The sequence below is a fragment of the Beta vulgaris genome, chromosome 5 (assembly GCF_026745355.1).
Source record: "Beta vulgaris subsp. vulgaris cultivar EL10 chromosome 5, EL10.2, whole genome shotgun sequence".
In the NCBI taxonomy this organism is placed as follows: Eukaryota; Viridiplantae; Streptophyta; class Magnoliopsida; order Caryophyllales; family Amaranthaceae; genus Beta; species Beta vulgaris.
In genome coordinates, this window is record NC_079206.1 from 45,155,104 (window position 1) to 45,179,241 (window position 24,138).

At 34.7% G+C, this 24,138-nt stretch overlaps 1 protein-coding gene across 2 annotated transcripts in view; it reads left to right on the top strand.

Annotated features, from left to right (window-relative positions):
• Positions 1–24,138, top strand: part of LOC104893501 (beta-glucosidase 13) — a 66,363-nt gene that overhangs the window by 17,962 nt on the left and 24,263 nt on the right. For both annotated transcript variants that reach the window (XM_010679604.4, XM_048637573.2), the window contains exons 4-7: positions 1,272–1,349; positions 1,431–1,518; positions 5,181–5,400; positions 5,594–5,709. In XM_010679604.4, coding sequence (XP_010677906.1) covers positions 1,272–1,349; positions 1,431–1,518; positions 5,181–5,400; positions 5,594–5,709 — 502 coding nt within the window. The remainder of the gene's footprint in view (positions 1–1,271; positions 1,350–1,430; positions 1,519–5,180; positions 5,401–5,593; positions 5,710–24,138) is intronic.

The window sequence follows — 24,138 nt, forward strand, 5'->3', positions numbered from 1 at the left end:
CATATTTTTGGTAAATTATGAGCTCTACTAATTTACCAAAACAAGATTGACATAGCGTTCACCACACCACACTAGCCTAAGACACAATCCAACGAAAATATCAAAGTAACACCCCGGAATGTAGAGGACTTCTAATAAGTAAGAAGGTCTCCACATAACTAACCCATCCATGACCAACAGATTTTTCATGTCATTGTTACAGATTCTTTAACCATCTAATTTCAACTTGAAACCAATTACTCAGCCATCCCACTTTGAACTCTATTACAAACATCATTCTTGACTTGCAACATTCATTTGCTGGGCATCGGTTAAACCGCGCCATTCTACAAGGACTTATTTCCTGCTCTGCAAATATAGTACACCAGAACACTTAATAAAAAAGAACGCCAGAGCTACTATAACGGCTGCATAGAATAACAGATTTGCTACCGATGCTTGCTCCTACATTGTGTTCCTCATCTCCTCCAATTGGAATGAATATTCATTGGTGGAAGGCCTTACAGACAATTACATCACAAGAATGTTGCACATCCTTGTAACACCCCAATTACTCTCCCTTCCTTCAAATTTTTTTTTCTAATTAAACAATAGAAAATTGCTAACGTGTTACCACCACGTGTGAAAATGTTTACGCATATTTATAATATTGCAAAGGAAAACAAAAAAAAAAATTACTTTAAACCATAATTAAAAATTTAGAAATAACTTCTTACAAATTGGAACCATTTAGGGCCCTCAAACTCAAGTCAAATTTGAATCAATTCCAAAAGACAAAACCAAATCCAAAAGCAATTCATAAAAACCAAACAACCAACATAAATTATTTAAACGACAAGAATTTAGCACACTCTAACATTCCCTACAAATGCATCATAATCTTGAACCTTAAAATAGCTAAATGACAAATTGATCATGAGTGACTGCTCGCCAACAATATAAAAGTAAAGAATATATATAGAATAAAACTCACATGAGAACATAAGAACACCGAAATTGTGATCCATTTTATAGAAAATGTAATTCTTTTTAGAAACATTTTATGATAATTATTTTAATCGTTTTGAAAGATCGGCCGGTTGGCCCTATATGGAAAAAATGGTTATAATTTAGCCAAAATAGATTATTGATTGGTTGATAAGGATTACAATAAAGTGTTCTCATATTCTCATATAACAATATGCTTATGGTAATTACATTTTTTAAATTGGCATTCACCTTACCTTATTGTAATTATTTTTATCTCCATTTTTGTTTAATATGATATGCAGATGGTACTATCCATTCGGGCATTAATCAAGAAGGCATAAATTTCTACAACAAATTAATAGATGAATTGCTTGACAACGGTAATTGTCTTCATTTTCACTCATACATCTACTACTAGGATATTTAATTTACGTTTATCTCTAATTATCCCTATTTATCAGGAATTACTCCTATGATTACTTTGATGCACTTCGACCTGCCACAGGCTATACAAGATGAGTTTGGGGGCTTCTTGAGCCCAAACATTAGGTATATGTTCTTACTCTAGAGAATTAACTCAAAAATAATACCATAAATATTAGGTGAATCAGACTAACAATAATAAATAAAAAGATTAAATCTCAATTATTGACCATCTTTTCATAGTAATCCCAACTTTTATTAATCCATGAATAATCCACCTCTTCCCAAAATAGTCACACGTAAACTATAACCGGTGAAATTGGTTAATTTAAAAAAACAATTCTCACATTTTTTCCCTATTAGATTTAATTTTTATTGGGAAATTCCACATGATGGTTCCTACTTTGGGTTTTTCTACTCGGTGAGTGACCAAAAATATTTTTACATCGAGTGACCTCCTATTGTGACTAATTATAATTAATGATCTTAATCACTTAAAACCTAGTTAATTCATCATTTAAAATAACCCCTCTAATTAATAATAATTATAGTAACAATCCTCCCATTCTAAATTAAAACTCCTACTTTCCTTTCTTTCTCACCTTTTCTATTCTTTCCTCTTCTCCCCGTACTCTAGTTAACGCGGACACCTCCTCTACTACTACCAGCATTAAGGGGTGGCTACACCGCATGTTTCAACACCTAAATGGCTTCTTCTGACTGACTTCATGATAACCATTTATCAACATAAGGGAGTGGTCGAAGTTTCCCTCAGGTAGGAAGACACCTTTAACTAAACTAAACTGCTTAAGCCAAGCATTATTTGCCAAGACAATGTCAATTCGGGAAAACACCCTCTGGTCACCAGCTTGCTTGCTGTTCCAAGTGAAATATCTGCCAATGGCCTTGACATCCACAAGATCACAAAATTTCAGGCATTCCAACATAAGAGTAATTTCAGCTGCTCTCACAGGGCCCCAATTCTATCATCAATACTACTTAAAGCATTAAAGTCACCCATTAGAAGCCAGGGCTTCAAACAACTTATAAGAGAATTTCACAATTCCACCCTACTATTCTAAAAAATTAAATTCATAACCAAACGTGCAATTAAATTTTTCCTCATTCTTAGGAATCACATAACAATGTATAAACTGGCTGTTGACACTCATACATTGACAGTAAAAGAGAGAGGTTACCAACCCACAATAATTATACCATTGCTATGATGACTATTATTGTGTGTAAAACACCACCCAAGACACAATATTGAATATAATTCACCTAATTTAGGATTTTTCACCCTTGTTACAAGAAGACTTAATAACTTCATATCATGTGAAGAAATAAAATTCCTTATATCATGTGACTTCATTTTGTTGTCAAAATTCTATCCCCTACATTCCATCTTAAAATTCTATCCATTAGAAGACAGGGGAGACACCCCTACCCTATGTTGCTTTGTTGTACCCCTCCACTATTGCAAATAACACTGTTATCATGATTATTGTTATTCACCTCACCACTTTTCTCCCCTCCACTGTTGCGATCAACCCTGTTACCATGATCATTGTTATTCACTTCACCACTGGACCTCCCTTCATTATTATTAACACAACATCCATACATTTCTTTGTCTTGCTGTAAAGCCACAAATGAATTATGTATTGGAATTTCAGGAATCACTTCAACAGTGGTTACCTTCTGCCTCCCAACTACTACAAACCCCTCTCTGTCCACCTGACGAGTGTTCTTCCTGACCTATCTCAACTTCCCTGCAGTTTTCCTACACCCTTCACCTTCATGCCCATAACCAGAGCATTTAGAGTATATGCTATGTCTCCATTCATAGTCCACCTTCTGCTCCACCACAACACCATGTTCATTACAGTATGTCACAACCTCAGGGAGCTTTTGCCATAATCCCATCTCCACGATAACAAGCGCAAAATTGAACTTTTCCTTGTTCTTTGTTGCTTGGTCCATCTTCACCACCTTCCCAATCAACCCTGCTTCTTAAAGAGGCTCCTCTCCCCCCAATACTTGAGAGCAAGACTAGGTAACTTGATCCATATAGGAACACTCTGCACATCATTCTTATTTAGGATCATATCAGGTTCCATAACTTAGTAATCAATGGTTTTGATCAAAGAAACGGAACCTCTCGTTTTTCACAGTTAAACAAGACTCCAAACTGGTAAATCTCACTAGGAAAATTCCTTTCCCAATCATTGCTATCTTATCAATTCCTATTTTCCCCAAAATTCTCTTGAAATAACCCTTCATCACCATTAATGGTGGATTTGTTCCTAGTGCATAACATATAATAGCAGATGACTAGTATTCAGTCTCTTCCTAAATATCATCAGCCTCAATAGTAAAAAGAGTAGGTGGTTGATTTACCTGATTATCAGTTCTCGGTACAACTTCCTCCATACGATCCACCCATGAAGTTCTCCTTGTTTGTATTAGCTTGTGACCCACTTTGCATTACCTCCAACCACTCCGAGAGAACCACCTTCTCCATTGTTGCACCTTATCCGCCATTGTAGGAATTGGAACTCCCTCAGTCTCATCCTCTAATTTACGTTCAATCACATCCAATTTCTCCTGAATCGGGCTAGGAATTTCCCATTCAGAGACTCCAGTGACTTCATCAACAATTTTTGTCTTCCTTACCAGCGACGAAAATGAACCAGTCGCTTTGCCTTTACCTTTGTGAGCACTCTTCTTCGCCCCACACCCTCTTGCCATGGCCGACGTCAGCGTAGTTTAGCTAATCGGCTAAACATAAGTTGCGAGAAAGAGGGGGGAGAAAAAATTCATAATTTTACATTTGTTTCAAATAAGTTTCCAAAACCGGGGTGCACGACATCTTTGCTTCATTAATCCTCATAAAAGATTTTGCCTGAGTTGTAAATTTGTAATATAATATTTTTTTAGGGAAATTATCTAAGATGACTTTGATATTAAGTCATTTTTCTAAATGATTTAGACATTTTCATCCCAATCGCAGATAATCCTAAACTTTTATTTTGTCATTAAAACTGACGAAATTTAAACAGTGTTAATTATTGTAAAAAAAAATTAGTAGTTTTTTTTGAAATAAAAGTAGTTAAATCATCGATTTCTTTAGCTCTTTTTTTCTCTTTTATTCTTCTTTAGATCAAAGAAAGAAACCCATAATAATCAATTAGGAGATGACACAATACTCATAATGAATAATGATTTTGCGAGAGGAGGGGGGGATCCATAATTTTACATTTGTTTCAAATGAGTTTCCAAAAGCGGGGTGCACGACATCTTTCCTTGATTAATCCTCATAAAAGATTTTGCCTGAGTTGTAAATTTGTAATACAATATTTTTTTAAGGAGATTATCTAAGATGACTTTGATATTAAGTCATTTTTCTAAATGACTTTGACATTTTCATCTCTACCGCAAATAATCCTAAACTTTTATTTTGTCATTAAAACTTATAAAATTTAAACAGTGTTAATTATTGTAAAAAAAAATAATTACTACTTTTAAAAATAAAAGTAGCTAAATCATCTATTTCTTCAGCTCTTTCTCTCTCTTTTTTTTTTCTCTAGATCAAAGAAAGAAACCCATAATAATTAATTAGGAGATGACACAATACTCATAGCGAATAATGGAAATCAAACCGACGTCTGGGGTATCAGTGTAATACATCTATCTACCTGAGATAATTTTAGTTTTGTTTTTGGGTTTGAAAAATACTATGTGAATTACATTTCTAAATATTAATAATGTTGTTTTACATACAGCACACACTTCAAAGAATATGCAAATCTTTGTTTCCAGGAGTTTGGTGACCGAGTAAAGTATTGGGAGACAATCAATGAGCCTCTAATTTATGCATACCTTGGGAAAAAGATGGGATTTCCTCCTCAACTTCAGACTGAACCTAATTCTGTATACACTGCTTACCACAATATCATCTTAGCTCATTCTGTTGCTGCAAAACTTTACAAGCAAAGATATCAGGTAGCATTCAACATTTTTTTTAGGTCACATAATTCTTTAAAGTTCAATCAAGCACAGAAAATCATTAACTTCGTCTTATTGAGTCCTTACTATTCTTTAGGTACTAAATACTTTTCCAATATAATGGGATTTAAGGCTTTTCGCAATCTAATTTGTTTTGCTGATACAATATTGGTCATACAATATACTCTAGAAAAAACAAGGCGGTAAAATTGGAGTTTCATTGCCAATTCAATGGTCTATGCCATTTTCTGATGATCCTAAAGATTTGGCTGCTACAGAAGCGAGTGTGGACCTCACCGTTGGCTGGTATGTTCCAAAAATCCTAATCTTAAACTTCTGTAATGCAATTTTTAAAATATTAAATACTTCTTTCTTTCTTTTACCTGAAACATTTTGACTTTTGACATTTATCAATGAATAACTTTAACCCTACCTTTCTTTAATTGTAGATATGTAGAAATTATAAATATTAAATATTGTGAAAATATACGTCGAAACCAATCTAACAAAATCCAATATGACTCTATTTTCTCTTACATATAAACCATAAGTAGTCAAATGCAAGCAAGTGAATAGTGCAAAATCTCAAAAGTTGCAAGTGATCCTAAATACTTTTTGTGGTTTGAGCAAACATATTATGAGCACCATTTTCTAAGTCTTTATTTTTTTAATCAGTTGGTCTCGTCTTGTAAAAGACTGCAAACTAAAAATTTAAAAATTAATCAACAATCAAGCCTACTATTAAGAATAGAACAGATCACCTTTTCGAATATAATGACTAGTTTAATCTATTTAGTTACCAGTCTAATGTTTTTAGTTTTACATTCTTTAATCCATTTACTAATTACTAGTTTAATGCATTTAGTGACTAGGTTAATCCATTTACTAAAATTATCGAATTATTTTATAAAACTTTCTGTTGTAGTTCGAGATTCAAAGGGAAATAAAGAAAGGAGAAAAGAAGGGACGACTAGGTTAGTGCAAGATGTTTAGGTGATATTGTTGGATTAGAGTGCGATGGAATGATGGACTTATTAGGAGCATGTAGGCGTAGGTATTTCTAACTCCAAGTTAAAATTAAGGGAAATTCCCAATGACAGGCTCATATTCTTGAGAATTCCCAATTGTAGATTCAATTTTTTTCTTCCCATTGCTAGGCCTCATGTTTCCTAATTTATCCAAATGTACCATTAATTAGGCTTAAACATTAGTTTCATGCTTAGTTTTTAATAATTCTGTTAAGTTTTTCCTAAACCCTACTAACTATGATTTATTTAGGTCTAGACTTTTAACTAACAAACAAATTTTTTTCCATCAATTCTAATTTCACTTTCCCTCCAGCCTAACTTCCTTTATTGAATGCGTTGCCTTACTAGTGCCACTCACCTTCCTTGTTTTTTTAAAAAAAAAATCCATGGCAAATTCATCTTCTTACTCCATAACTGTATAATATTTTTTTCCCCTTGGGTATGCATTTTATATTGCAAAAGTCAAGAAATAGTAAATTTCACTTTATTAGAAAACCACATGAAGAATATGCATATTACTAACGATATACAATATACCAAGATATGTCAGGATTCATCGATCATAAAGATTAGTATTGACCTACTCTTTGATCTAAATAAATCATGGTTAATAGGACTTAGGCAAAACATAATAGAATTATAAAAATTAGACATGAAATTAACGTTTAAGTCTCATTAATGTTGCATTTGGGTAAATTAGGAAAATTGATCAGCTTAGTGAGATCCGATGCATTGTCATCCCTATACATATGAAATGCATCGATGTAGGCTATGTTAGTTCACCTGAAATTTTCTGATCTAAACTTATCTGATCTGATCTGAACTTATTTTTTCTGATCTAAACTTATTTTTTCTGATCTGATCTGATCTGAACTGATCTGATCTGATCTTAACTGATCTGATTTACAAGATCTTATCTTTTATAAAATATATTATTACTTTTATATTATTATTACTTTGTAAATCATTATTATGCAATACGTTATAAGATCTTCTTTATAGTATTACTATTATTATCATTTTATTTCTATTACAACTTTTTACACAACTTTTATTAATAATAATTATTATTATTATTATCATTATTATAAGAACAACAATAATAATTGTAATCACAATAATTATTATTATTACTAAAAATAATTATATAACTGAAGTCATTAATTTATAAAGAGCACTTATACAATGTTTCACACTTTCCCTTAAAAAAATGTTTCACACTTGAGAAGTCGGAAAACTCAACTCTTTTTTTCCATATAAAATAAAATAAGATATACAAACAATTATGACTTGAGCAAAAAAGAAATAAATATCGTGCAACTTCAAATAGCTAGAGAGATTTGGAATTCGGTAGGAAGAGGTTTACCGAATCTAAATTTATAATATGTATCTCACACTTAGCTTATTTTGAAATGTAATCCGAACTTAGTAGTTTCGTTGTCATGAATTTGAGATATCATATTTTATATATTTCTTATTTTTGCATCAATCTTATGTTCTTAACACGTGGCTTTTAATTTTCTATTATTTAATAACAACAAAATAACTTAATATAATGATAACAATGACATTTATAATGATAACAACAAGATTAATAACAATTACCAATATTAATAATTAATAAGTACAACAACAACAATAATAATTCTTTTGAAGAAATGTACTAGTAAATAATAATACTCCCTTTGTATTTTTTTATCATTCTCACTTAGAATCTTGACACTATTCACAATTAGAGAGAGTCTTTTAGATTTTTTCTCAATATATAAGAAAAAATATAGTCATCTGGGGTCTTGTTTGATTCGTCTCAATGAGTACTTTATTAATATTCAATTATTATAATTTTTACTAATATATAATGAAAGATATTTAATAATAATAATGAGTTTTTAAATATAAGCATGATCTGATCTAATCTGGTCTGATCTGAACTTATTTTTGAACAAATGTACTAGTAAATAATAATAATCCCTTTGTATTTTTTTATCATTCTCACTTAGAATCTTAACACTATTCACAATTAGAGAGGATCTTTTAGATTTTTTCTCAATATATAAGAAAAAATATAGTCATGTGGGGTCTTGTTTGATTCGTCTCAATGAGTACTTTATTAATATTCAATTATTATAATTTTTACTAATATGTAATGAAAGATATTTAATAATAATAATGAGTTTTAAATATAAGCATGATCTGATGTGATCTGGTCTGATCTGATTTGAACTTATTTTTTCTGATATGATCTGAACTTATTTTTCTGATCTCATCTGATTAGATCTGAAATAAGCAAAAATAAGGTGAACTGAACATAGCCGTAGTCGAAGATAGTGAGATAGCCTTTAGTGACAGTTTTGAATTTGGCTTTGAAGAGTTTGATGTGACCATGGGATTGGCAAGCATAAGTGTTCGCAAGAGTGTCCCATACTTTACAAGATGTTGAAGCAAGAGACACCAAGGGAGTAATGGAAGGGTTGAAAGTGCTGATGAGGGAGCCAAAAAGAAGGCGGTTGAAAAGAAGCAAAGACTCAAGCTTTGATTTTAATGGAAAATATTTCTAGATTTCTATTTCATTCAATGTTGGAGCTTTACAATTTTCTGTAATGTCCTACTGCTACCTATACAAGAGATACCTATATATATATCCTGAAAACTAAAAGAAACCCTACCAAAAAGTAGGAGCTGTACAACAGGACAAATCAAAGAAAGACAAAATAACGGCTGCCAAGGTGAGTGGGATCAGCCAACCAAAAAGGCCTAGGTACAGAAAAAGAGATAACAAAAAATATCTTTACTAGCCTACATGAGAATGTAGGATAAAGTAATATACACTTATGTAAGAACTCTTAATAGTTCAATATAGCCCCCTCAAGTTGGACTAGTGGTGAAAAGGCCTAACTTGGAAGAGAGAAAATTATGCTGCTGTTCACTTAAACACTTGGTCATAAGATCAGCAAGTTGAAGGAAAGATCTAACATGCAATGGAGCACATTGAGAAACCAGAAGTGAGGTGATCTCGAACATAGTGACAATCAACCTTCAAGTGCTTTGTTCTCTCATGAAAGATGGGGTTGTGAGCCAGATAATAGCAGATTTGTTATCACAATAGAGATCAATAGGAGTGGGAATTTGAAAACCCAAATCACTGAGGATGCCATCAAGCCAAACAATTTCACTAGTTGTTTGAGACATACAACGATATTCTGCTTTTGTAAAACAACATATTATTATAAACATACTTAACTCTGGTGAAGACTAAAAATCCTCTCTATGGAAAACCTCGGAAACTCTTCAAGCTCAATAGAAGAAATAGATCAGATTACCAGATCTAACAAGAAACCTAAAAGGAAAATTACTAGTTGGATCTTTGATCAACCTTCCAATATAGGTGAGAAGCAGATTGGTGCCAGTCAGCATCTCCAACAACGAGATGAAACTTTGTTGAACCCTATTACTGAACCACAAAATCAACAACTTTCATTTCGAGATATGTTACAAGGCCAAAGACGTTCCTCCGAAACTTTACATCCAACTCAACCTGTCGAAGAGGAGGATGATGTATCTGATGATGATGTTGCGCCAGAAGAAATTTTAGATGATGAACGATGCCCGGCAATTCTACTCACACGAGAAGAGAAAAAGAGAATGCGCCAACCTTGGAAGACCTCCCTCATCATAAAAATGTTTGATAGAAAAATCGGGTATATGGGGCTAATGAGAAAGCTCAAGAAAAAATGGAGTATAAAAGGAGAATTGGCCCTAACTGACATTGGGTTTGATTATTTCATAGCTAGATTCTCGAACAAAGACGACTATAATTTTGTTCTAGCTCAAGGTCCTTGAATGATCGATGACTGTTATTTAACTATCCGCAAATGGATTCCTAACTTCATACCGGACGCAACTCCTTTGAAAGTGTTAACTGCGTGGGTCAGGATTCCCAACCTTTCAGTAGAATACTTTGATACACACTTCCTGTCCAAAGTGGGTGCAAAAATAGGAAAAGTGATCCGAGTAGATAAAACAACTGCCCAAACTGATAGGGGACAGTTTACAAGACTAAGTGTGGAGATCGATCTCTCAAAACCTCTCCTGTCTAAATTTTGGTTAAAAGGTAGAATCTGGAAGGTGCAATACGAAGGTTAAAATGATCTGTTATAAGTGTGGAAGGATGGGGCATAATGAAGATCAATGCGCGATGTTCAAAAATGATACTAATGATATTATGGAGCTTGATACAACAATCAATATGGCCGTTCATCCACAACAACAGCATAAACACTCTAAACCAGAGGAAGTGCAGGACTTTGGTTCCTGGATGTTAGTGAAGAAACCATTGAGGAAACGAACACCAACGGTCCAAAAACATAATCCGGTCACCGGAAAAGTTAATACTGGGAATGAAGATCAAGTCAAAGGTCAAAGTCAACGTCTTGAAAAGTCAAGTAACCCCAAGGATATCATTGATTTAATTTCCAAAAAAGGGGAAGGTTCAAGATTTTCTATTTTAGAGGAGAATATTGTGGAGGTGCTTGAATCTAATAAGGAAAATTGCGAGGCAAATCCGGCACAAGGGCAAAAAGAGCAAGAAGTCAGTAGGGTCCTTCCTTTAGGGGAAGAAGATGATAGGGGATTTGGCAGTGATTATTTCCCTTCTGTTAATTTAGGGGCGGATTCTCAGCACACACAAGCGCGAACAAAGGAAACGATTTCCTTTAATTTAGGAAAAAATTCTTTCCCCCGTAAACCTTTCAAAAACAAAAAAATCCTTCAAAAAAATTATCAAGAGAAAAACAAGGATCTAGACCAATCCAACACAAAAGTACTTTTAGAGATCAACCCTAATGTCATTAACAAAGCTCCCTCTAAGCCTCTCTTAGATACACAGCAAGGTAAAGAAAATTCCCATCACTTTACTGAAGCCAACTCTCATGCCACCTTTCTGAAAACCTTTGACAATGCCCTCTTCAACCAACCATCAATCATTGAATCTCCCAGGGAGATCTCAGTTGTCCCTGCAACCTCCCTAAGTCATCAAGCTGAACATCCCCCCGGAGAAAACAATTTGCGCGGGATGTCCAATGGAGAACCCTTACTTAGCAATAGCGATCCCCCTGACCCATGTACTGGAAGTCAGGATGGATACCTGGATAGTAACAAACTCGGAGCCACCGGAATTAGTGATGAACATTCTAATTCCCAATGATATCCAAAGTTTAATCAGGATGATGAGCCATGCATATTGGACGTCACTACCTTGTTTACCAGTTTTGATGGAAGATAGAATCCCAAACTTAGCTCCCGACTCTTTACCTATCTCTTGTATGGTGTGGAACGTTCAAGGGACAGGAAGTAAAGCCTTTGTGGCGGCTCTCAAAGAAATTGTTCGCATTAATAAGCCGGATGTCATTACGTTGGTGGAAACCCATATGGGAGGTTCACAAGCTATGAAAATAGCTACAATTTTAGGCTACTCGGGCCAGACTAGGGTGGATGCTAGTGGTTTTAGTGGTGGAATTTGGGTTTATTGGAAGCCTGAACTGGTCACAATAGAACCTATAATTCAACATGCCCAACACATAACAATGAATATAACAAAAGTAGGGGCTACCCCTTGGTACTTCTCTGCAGTTTACGCAAGTCCTAACCCCACTAAAAGACGTGAACTTTGGGAAGAGCTTCGTAATTTTGCGCTCACTCACAACCATCCTTGGTTAATCGCGGGGGATTTCAATGAAACCCGGTTTGATTCAGAACGTAGCAGCGTGTGTCATGAAACCTCTCGCAGAGCGGCTCAATTTAATGAATGGATCGAAGATCTCGATTTACTTGAGGTGGAATTCTCCGGAGCCTCCCACACATGGTCTAGGGGGGTTACACAGGAAACTCGACAAAGCGCTCGTCTGGATAGAGCATTGTGCAATAGTGAATGGGGATTGCGCTTTAATCAGGCCCATATGAAGCATCTCCCAGCAATACAATCAGATCACTGTCCCATTTTTATCTCTCCAAATGGGTTTGCTCCGATGCAAGTAAGTTCTCGTCCTTTCCGTTTTCAAGCTGCATGGATGTCTCACGAAAATTTTAAAACCTTCTTGCATGATAACTGGAAAAAAGATCTGCCTTTAATCCCTGGTTTGGCTAAACTCTCTTGTGACTTACAAAAGTGGAATAAGGAAACTTTTGGTAATATATTCCAGCAAAAACGAGTTCTATTGGGTAGAATTGCCGGAATCCAAAAAATTCTATCGCAACGAAAGGACAAAGGACTAATCAAATTAGAATCTCGTCTAAGACATGAATTGGATGAAATATTGGAACGAGAAGAAACTCTTTGGTTTCAAAAATCTCGAGTAGATTGGTTGAAAGATGGCGACAGGAACACCACTTTTTTCCACTTAAGCACCGTGATTCGAAGATGGAAAAACAAAATTTCGGCTATCAAAGATCATGAGGGGAATTGGGTTCATGAGCAAGATGAGGTTAAAGATACAATAGTGAATTATTTTGCCAAGCTCTTTACCGAGGAGGGTCCCGAGGGTAGATATGATATCCCTCAAGATGTTTTTCCAGAACTTTCAAATGATCACTGGAAGCATCTCACCAAAAACTTCTCCACTCTGGAAATTGACGAGGTTGTTCACAGCATGGGCTCTCTACGTGCGCCACGTCCAGACGGGTTTCAGGCCCTATTTTTTCAAAAAAACTGGGACATCGTGGCCCCAAATGTGTATGAGTTGGTGCTCCGTGTTTTAGAAGGTAAAGGATTACCTGAGAACCTTAATAACACGCACATTGTCTGTAACACCCCGATAATTCTCTCTTTCTAGAAAATACTTATAATATAAAACTTAGAGAATTACCCAGGCATTATCGCCCGTGTGATAACGTTTCGGCTTACTCAGAATTTTGCAGCGGAAAATTACTAAAACAAAACCAACTTTATTAAACTTATGAAATAAGAGTCAAACAATGTTTGAACTGAAACACACCAACTTAAAGCTAAAGTCTGAAAATATAAATTCCTAGAAACAACTAAATATACTAATGTCACAAAAGCCTCTCCATTCCAGATTCCCCAATGGTATGCATCTTCGAACCTGTAATGTCAATGCTTTCTTGACTCTGCTCCCCCGAAGGATCACCACAGGATCAATAGGCAAAGCCATGATCACAAACACAGACAAGCACGTAATCAGCAAAGCTGAGTACTACATATCAGACAACAATAATCCTAAACATGATACTACAACACAACTTATAGAATAAAATAATAACAACATAACAATTGCAGATACTCTTACTGAACTAGACTCTAACTTTTATTTCTTCTTTAAATGGAATAGTTATTGGGACGAGTTGACTATACTGAAATAGGAATACGGTCATGACTCCGTAAACCAGAATGACCTACGATATCGAGGAACCTTTGAACTAAAGAGGAATGGTGATCAATCCAACCTCGAAGATACATATCACGGCGGACTATGTACCCCAACCCTTAGTGTCCAACTCTAGACGTGCACCAGTCTAAAGTCTATAACCTATTCTCGTTTCACTTTACGTTGCATTCATTTTATACTTGTGTTGACACCAACCAAGCACATAATACTCACAACTACTAATCACATAACATCACAAAACTCCTTTTTAATCTTAGAATTAATAAGTGTTCACAACTTAGCATCCAAGACTCTTTAACTTCTTTTATTCTTTACTAACTTGCCTGTTGAACCTAGCCAACAGTAAACTGTACCTTTATATAGGTATAACTCAAAATTACCAAATAAGATCCTCGGTTCTTATAAGATAAATATAATCTCAAGAACCATGTCCATGATTCCAACTTACTTAAATTAATCACCTACGAATTAATACCAAACTAAATTGTTGTTGCATCAAACTTCCATACAAACAAGTCATACTTAAACATATTCTTAGTTTACATGTAGCATACAAGCAAATAACATGTAAAGCCATCTCAGTAAACATATATATGAACTACAAGGTCCTATACATGATACTACAAATTAAAAACATCCCTAGAGCATGTTTCTAACCATTTAGCACGTAGACTATGTACGTACCTCGTATAAACGTAACGGTAGGCCACTTTTAAGCACTAAAAGTCCCCTACAGTGAATTCTCCGCCTAAAACAACCAAGAAATCGAGTAAATACTTGTACTAAAAAAATACAGCAACTTTAAAACGTCCCAAACCCTTTAAACTTCTTTAAAAATCGTTTTTATAATTTAAACTCTCATTATTTTTAATCCCTAGTATAGATAAACTATTCTAGTGATTAAAAACCATTAAAAACCTTAAAATATTAACTTTCTGAATTTCCAGCAACTATAAAATTTTCTAAACCTTCTGAAAATATTTTAAATGAATATAAAAATCGTATTCCAATCAAAATCATATTCATACTCTAAATATACGATTTCTAGTGATTTAAAACCCTAAAAATCACATCTTTCATGATTAAAACTAAAAATAATAAATCTGAAATTTTCTTTTATACATATGATCCGAAAAATATATATTTCATAATAAAATAATAACTCAAATCGAATCATGCAAATAATAATAAAATAACAATAAAAATTAGAACTTTAATGGAATCTTAAAGGAGAAGTAAAGAAAACAACCAAAATAAGAGGAGGAAAGAGGGCGCCGAGCTGGGACAGCAGCAAGGACCGGCGGAAATCACTTTTTCGGCTTCAAGAAAAGGTTTGTGACGTTTCTTGTTACAAGAAACGTTACTTAGCGAAGAAGAAACGATTTTTGAGAGAAAGAATGAAATCACGCTCAAGAGGAAGAGAGAGAGAAAATGTCGAGTGGGAGAGGAGGCTCAAAGTCACGTGCAAGTGAGGAGAGAGAAAATAAGTGTAGGGCAAAAATATTTGGGTTTTAGGATATTTAAATAGGCTAATCCTATTGGGCTTAGGAAAAAAGGAATTCAATAATTAAAACAATAGGCTAATCCTATTGGGCTTAGGAAAAGGAATTCAATAATTAAAACTTTGATGACTAACAAGATGGGCTTGTTAGGACTTTAGTCATCAAATTATCCTTTCCCTTTTTATTTCTTTTGGGCTTTCGATTCCATTAAGTTTCTTTTTCAAATATACTTTTAATAATTAAATCTTATTTAAAACACGCTTAATTAAAATATTACAAACTTTATTAAGCTTAGAAAAATATTTTTAGTTGACTTTTAAAATAGTCAACCCTTTTTAAAAGTCAAATCATTTTCCAAACTCATTTGGATTTAATATAATTACATAAATAACTTAATATATTTATGAAAATCCTTTAAAAATGTGGGGGATTACAGTCTACCCCCCTTAAAAGAAGTTTCGTCCCGAAACTTAACACAAAACCCTCGTACTTTCAAAAGTTTTAACTACATTTCGAAAACTTTTGGGAAAAGTAGTGCCTCTCGTGCACTTTCCCATTTTTAAAACACTTGTGTTACTTTGAACACTTTTCTTATGCGGAGACTCTACTTCTTTTGCACTAACATGTGCAAATTGCCCAACATAGGCATACATATATATGAAAATGTCATAAAAATAGACAAAAAGCGCGAAATTTATCGCATTCTACCCCCCTTAAAGAAAACGAGTTACGCCCTCGTAACTCACCTCAAGGAATAGGTCTGGATACTTTTTCTTCATATCCTCTTCGGCTTCCCACGTTGCCTCTTCTGACTCGTGGTTAGACCAAAGAACTTTGACAATATGAACTCCTTGTTACGCGTACTACGCACTTTCCTGTCGAGAATCTTGACAGGTCTTTCCTCATAAGTGAGGCTACTATCTATCTGCACTCGTTCAGGCTCTAACACATGGCGCTCATCAGGGATATAGCGCTTCAATTGGGATATATGAAATACATCATGCATCTTTTCAAACTCCATTGGCAATGCCAATCTATAAGCTACTTTCCCAATGCGCTCCAAAATTTCATATGGGCCTACATATTTAGCACTCAGCTTGCCCTTTTTCCCAAATCGCATAACGCCTTTGGTGGGTGATACTTTCAGGAATACTTTATCACCTACAGCGAACTCTCTTCGCGCCGTTTAAGTCTGCATAACTCTTCTGCCTATCTTGCGCAGCTTGAATTCTAGCCTGAATCAATCTAACGTTCTTGACGGTCTCCTCAATGAATTCGTCCCCAAAACTACATTCTCACTATAGTCATTCCAGCAAATGGGACTTCTACACTTCCGTCCATATAACGCCTCAAAAGGTGCCATCTTGATACTCGCATGGTAACTATTATTGTAAGAGAACTCAATTAAATCTAATTGGTCCTCCCAACTTCCTTGAAAATCTATAGCACAAGCTCGCAACATATCTTCCATAGTTTGGTTAGTCCTCTTAGTCTGACCATCGGTCGCAGGGTGAAAGGCGGTACTCATCTTTAATGTTGTCCCAAGGTTTGACTGAACCTTCTTCCAAAACTTTGATAGAAATCTAGAGTCACGGTCTGAAATAATGTCCTTTGGGACTCCGTGCAATCTCACTACATGCTTGATATAGGTTGTAGCGAGTTGCTTCTTCTTCCATGTCTCCTTAATAGGTATGAAACAGCGGACTTGGTCAGTCTATCCACTATAACCCAAATGGTATCATTTCCACTCTCGACTTGGGTAAGGCAGTCACAAAGTCCATAGAAATCGAATCCCACTTCCATCCAGGAACCTCTAGTGGTTGGACTGTCCCCATGGGCCTCTTATGGTCTATCTTCACTTTCTGACAGGTTAGACACTTAGACACATACTCGGCTACCTCTCGTTTCATGTTCGGCCACCAATATATCACCTTAAGATCCTTATACAACTTGTCACCCCCAGGGTGCACAGAATACGGAGTATTATGCCCCTCATCCATAAGACGTCTTTTTAGGTCGTCACATTCTGTGGTACACACCACCGTCCCTTAAACCTTAGACTCCCATCCTCATGAATCTTGAAGTCTACTCCTTACCTTGCTTCATTTTCTCTTTTATCTTATCTAGATGCTCATCCCCAACTTGACCCTCAATGATCTCATCGAAAATGACACTCCCAAAGAAAGATTACTGAGTCTAGCCTCACTTTCCCCAGGATTTAAAATTTCTAGGTTCAACCTTTGCATATCTCTACACAACTCCTCAGGGACTATCAAAGCACTCAAGCTATGACTCGATTTCCTACTCAAGGCGTCAGCCACCACATTGGCTTTCCCTTCATGATACTGGATGTCTAGATCGTAATCCTTAATCAACTCTAGCCATCTCCTTTGTCTCATATTCAAGTCTTTTTGGGTAAATATGTATTTCAAGCTCTTATGGTCTGTGAATATCTTGCAGGTTGCCCCATAAAGATAATGTCTCCAAATCTTCAATGCAAATCTCTATGGCAGCTAACTCTAGATCATGGGTAGGGTAATTAGCCTCATAAGGTTTCAGTTGACGCGATGCATAAGCTATTACCTTCCCATTTTGTTGCAACACACAACCCAAACCATTCTTCGAAGCATCACTATAGACCTCAAATCCCTCATTACCATCAGGTAGGGTTAAGACAGGTGCAGTGGTTAAACGATCTTTCAAGATCTGGAAGCTTCCTCACACTTCTCATTCCACTCAAACTTGGTCTCCTTTTTCATTAAATTCGTCATAGGTCTCGCTATCTTGAGAAATCCCTCACAAATCTCCTATAATAGCCAGCTAAACCCAAGAAACTTCTAATGTCTCACACTCTTTGGAGTTGGCCACTCACTCACAGCTTGAATCTTAGCAGGATCTACAGATACTCCTTCCTTAGACACAAAATGACCCAAGAATGCTACTTTCTCCAAACGAAACTCACACTTAGAGAACTTGGCATATAATTGGTTCTTCCTCAAGGTTTCAAGATAATCCTCAAATGTTCATCGTGTTCGGTTTCATTCCTCGAATAAATCAAAATGTCATCGATGAAAACCACTACGAACTTATCTAAAAATCATGAAAGATTCTATTCATCAAATCCATAAATATAGCAGGAGCATTGGTTAACCCAAATGGCATTACAGTGAACTCGTAGTGACCATAACGCGTTCTAAAGGCAGTCTTAGGTACATCCTTATCAGCTACCCTCAACTGGTGATATCCTGAACGTAAGTCAATCTTCGAGAACACACTAGCTCCGTTTAGTTGATCGAATAGGTCATCTATTCTAGGCAAAGGGTACTTGTTCTTGATGGTAACATTATTCAACTCCCTATAGTCTATACATAATCTCATACTCCCATCCTTTTTCTTCACGAACAAAACAGGAGCTCCCCAAGGCGATGCACTAGGTCTGATATAACCCTTATCCAAAAGTTCTTGCAATTGTGTCTTTAACTCACTCATCTCAGGAGGTGCCATTCTATAAGGTGCCTTAGATATAGGTGCAGTTCCAGGAACTAAGTCTATGGTAAACTCAACGACTCTTGCAGGTGGCATGCCTGAAATTTCACTCGGAAATACGTCCATAAACTCATTCACTATCACCTCAAGTTTTAACTCAGCTTCTTTACTCACATCTTGACACTACAGAAAAACAGCTCACACCCCTTTCTCATCAACTTCTGCACTTGCAGAGCAGAGATCACTCCAAAGTTTTTAGGTTTCCCAAACGTCTATATGAGGTCAAATTTTAAGGGTTTCTCAACACTACTTTTGAACTTCACAATCAATTGGCCTTGTAATGACTAACCATTCATCCCAAGAATCACATCTAGGTCTCGCAAATTAGATTCTATTAAGTCAGACGGAATTACAAAGTCTCCTATCTTTAAAGGCAATTTCTAAACAACTTGGTATACCTTATGATTTCTCCAATAGAAATACTAATAGGCAAATCAATCACTTCAAAATCTACTAAACCCCCAATTGAATTTCCTCAATCAAAGCTTGCTCAAATCATTGAGCCTTTAACTCCTCAGTGGCTATTACCTCAAGTGCAAATCTAGACAATGCTATAAACTTGCTATAATACTTAGAGATAGTCATACTTCTCATCCTAAGGTTTGTAAACTTCTGGCTTTTGTTTCCTCATAAAAGAGGGTAAAACTTTTCTCTTAAAGCAGCAATAAAGGATTCCCAAATAAACTCTTTCATAATACGAGTCTAGTCTCATTCTCTTTCTACTATAAGTCAGTCTCATCTTTCAGATACAGTAAACTTGACCTACTTTACACTCTCAGGAGTTCACAGCCCCAAAAATCTTTTCAAACTCCCTAATCCAACTTTCTAAGAGGATAGGGTCAGCTTACCCCTTAAGGTACGACCGTTTAATCTTAGCTAGTCTTTCAACATGTCCCAAAAATCGAGACACTCAACTTTTTCGAGTCAAATTCTTTGCCAACAGGCGAATAGCAGAAGCTAAGGCATCATTACTGTTTGACACTCTACTTCGCGACTGAAACATAACTCTACTTTAGGTTCCAGCATAACTTACATGTCCATCTAATAAGGCAATATTGTATTTGATCATTAAAGATCGCATCAACAAACAATTTCTCCTAAGTTCAACTGAAAGTTCTCTAATAATCACATAATCGTTCATGTAAAATATATTCACATCAACGTGCAAGTAGAAACAAGCAAGCAAGAATATAATCACATGATGAAAAGAATATAATAAAAAAAAATATTCCCATCACGTGCCCAGAATAAATTCTTACTCACTCATTAATAAATAATAGATTTATTCCTCAATCGATAATAAGAATATTTCTCCAATCCAAAATAACCAACTTATTCCTCAATAATATAAAGAATACTAATAAGGAAATTTAAACCATTGTAGCTTGACTACTTTCCAACAACTAATCTTAAACATAAATAAATACTCTATAGAGTTACATTATCATTCTCATCCTTATTTCCTTTTACTATGGAGTAAACATTTCATCTCCAAAGTCTCCAAAGTCTTCACTATAATAATAATATAGTAACATAATAATAACTTGATTCCTAGATCTAGTATATCTTCAAATCACTTTTGGATTGATGTCCATTTCATCCATCTCTAAAACACTCACATCGCTCAGATAAAGTCTCCAAATAATATTGTAGATGTCCTTTCAAGTTTGCACTCTAGTAAATCAAACTCTTGAATTACTTCATATATCGCTAACAGGGATGCCTACTTTTAACACATAATGCATAATGCTCTCTAAGTAGTGTAACTATAACTTCAGGCTCATACATCGAACATTCTCATCATCCTCACAATAGGGTTATGATAGCTTCCTACTCTATTAACTTTGCCTGACAATTCTATTAACTTGTCTGGCAGACATGGTTAGGGATCTACAACAAATAAACCTATAATGGTTTAGCACTCTCTCTAACGTGTTCCCACAAAAACAAGGGTAAACAAAAACAAAGGATGTAAAATATAACACTTCAGGCAAGAAGGATATAACAATTAGCAGGAAAGAAAACATTCATGCATCGTTAGCAGGGAAGAAAAATAATAATACACTTATTTGCAGGGAAGAAAATAATGACGATGCTGAACTAACTTTTCAATGCAGGCATATAATATTTTTATCCTATATGCCCTTCTATACTACCCATTCTCACAATGTCATGTATAACCTTAAAGGATGAAATAATGCAGCACTTTTTATAAATAACATTACTTTGTGCCTAAAAAATTTTCAAAAAAAAATTTGGACTCCTAGGTTACTCGAAAAAAATTTTTTTTTTTTTTTTTTTTTTCACTCGAAATTTTTTTTTTTTTCGGACTGAGCACGTTTTTTTTTTTTTTTTTTTTCGAAAAATTCGAAACTTGTAAAATTCCGAAAGAATTTCGAACTCCAATTTCCGAAAATTTCGGTTCTAAAAAAAATTTATCCTCAAAATATTTTGTCTAACTTTTCGAAATGAAACGTAGGAGCATACTAAGGTTTCCTTCAAATAACCCATAACTAGGTAACTTAAGAAGCTAAAGTCACTTAATAAGCTAGTTAGTTAGGCGCCTATAAGTCTTAAACTAACCTAAAGCTCCCAGATACCACTTTGTAACACCCCGATAATTCTCTCTTTCTAGAAAATACTTATAATATAAAACTTAGAGAATTACCCAGGCATTATCGCCCGTGTGATAACGTTTCGGCTTACTCAGAATTTTGCAGCGGAAAACTTACTAAAACAAAACCAACTTTATTAAACTTATGAAATAAGAGTCAAACAATGTTTGAACTGAAACACACCAACTTAAAGCTAAAGTCTGAAAATATAAATTCCTAGAAACAACTAAATATACTATGTCACAAAAGCCTCTCCATTCCAGATTCCCCAATGGTATGCATCTTCGAACCTGTAATGTCAATGCTTTCTTGACTCTGCTCCCCGAAGGATCACCACAGGATCAATAGGCAAAGCCATGATCACAAACACAGACAAGCACGTAATCAGCAAAGCTGAGTACTACATATCAGACAACAATAATCCTAAACATGATACTACAACACAACTTATAGAATAAAATAATAACAACATAACAATTGCAGATAACTCTTACTGAACTAGACTCTAACTTTTATTTCTTCTTTAAATGGAATAGTTATTAGGACGAGTTGACTATACTGAAATAGGAAATACGGTCATGACTCCGAAACCAGAATGACCTACGATATCGAGGAACCTTTGAACTAAAGAGGAATGGTGATCAATCCAACCTCGAAGATACATATCACGGCGGACTATGTACCCAACCCTTAGTGTCCAACTCTAGACGTGCACCAGTCTAAAGTCTATAACCTATTCTCGTTTCACTTTACGTTGCATTCATTTTATACTTGTGTTGACACCAACCAAGCACATAATACTCACAACTACTAATCACATAAATCACAAAACTCCTTTTTAATCTTAGAATTAATAAGTGTTCACAACTTAGCATCCAAGACTCTTTAACTTCTTTTATTCTTTATAACTTGCCTGTTGAACCTAGCCAACAGTAAACTGTACCTTTATATAGGTATAACTCAAAATTACCAAATAAGATCCTCGGTTCTTATAAGATAAATATAATCTCAAGAAGCCATGTAACATGATTCCAACTTCTTACAATTAATCCACCTACGAATTAATACCAAAACTAAATTATTGTTGCATCAAACTTCCATACAAACAAGTCATACTTAAACATATTCTCAGTTTACATGTAGCATACGAGCAAATAACATGTAAAGCCATCTCAGTAAATCATATATATGAACTACAAGGTCCTATACATGATACTACGAATTAAAAACATCCTAGAGCATGTTTCTAACCATTTAGCACGTAGACTATGTACGTACCTCGTATAAACGTATGGTAGGCCACTTTTAAGCACTAAAAGTCCCCTACAGTGAATTCTCCGCCTAAAACAACCAAGAAATCGAGTAAATACTTGTACTAAAAAAAATACAGCAACTTTAAAACGTCCCAAACCCTTTTAAACTTCTTTAAAAATCGTTTTTATAATTTAAACTCTCATTATTTTTAATCCCTAGTATAGATAAACTATTCTAGTGATTAAAAACCATTAAAAACCTTAAAATATTAACTTTGTATTTCCAGCAACTATAAAATTTTCTAAACCTTCTGAAAATATTTTAAATGAATATAAAAATCGTATTCCAATCAAAATCATATTCATACTCTAAATATACGATTTCTAGTGATTTAAAACCCTAAAAATCACATCTTTCATGATTAAAACTAAAAATAATAAATCTGAAATTTTTCTTTTATACATATGATCCGAAAAATATATTTCATAATAAAATAATAACTCAAATCGGAATCATGCAAATAATAATAAAATAACAATAAAAATTAGAACTTTAATGGAATCTTAAAGGAGAAGTAAAGAAAACAACCAAAATAAGAGGAGGAAAGAGGGCGCCGAGGCTGGGACAACAGCAAGGACCGGCGGAAATCACTTTTTCGGCTTCAAGAAAAGGTTTGTGACGTTTCTTGTTCGACAAGAAACGTTACTTAGCGAAGAAGAAACGATTTTTGAGAGAAAGAATGAAAGTCACGCTCAAGAGGAAGAGAGAGAGAAAATGTCGAGTGGGAGAGGAGGCTCAAAGATCACGTGCAAGTGAGGAGAGAGAAAATAAGTGTAGGGCAAAAATATTTGGGTTTTAGGATATTTAAATAGGCTAATCCTATTGGGCTTAGGAAAAAAAAAGAATTCAATAATTAAAACAATAGGCTAATCCTATTGGGCTTAGGAAAAGGAATTCAATAATTAAAACTTTGATGACTAACAAGATGGGCTTGTTAGGACTTTAGTCATCAAATTATCCTTTCCCTTTTTATTTCTTTTGGGCTTTCGATTCCATTAAGTTTCTTTTCAAATATACTTTTAATAATTAAACTCTTATTTAAAACACGCTTAATTAAAATATTACAAACTTTATTAAGCTTAGAAAAATATTTTTAGTTGACTTTTAAAATAGTCAACCCTTTTTAAAAGTCAAATCATTTTCCAAACTCATTTGGATTTAATATAATTACATAAATAACTTAATATATTTATGAAAATCCTTTAAAAATGTGGGGGATTACATTGTCCTCCTCCCCAAGGTGGATAACCCAGATTCACCAAGTCAGTTCAGACCAATAGGGCTATGCAACGTTATTTACAAAATTATTACTAAGGTAATAATTAACAGA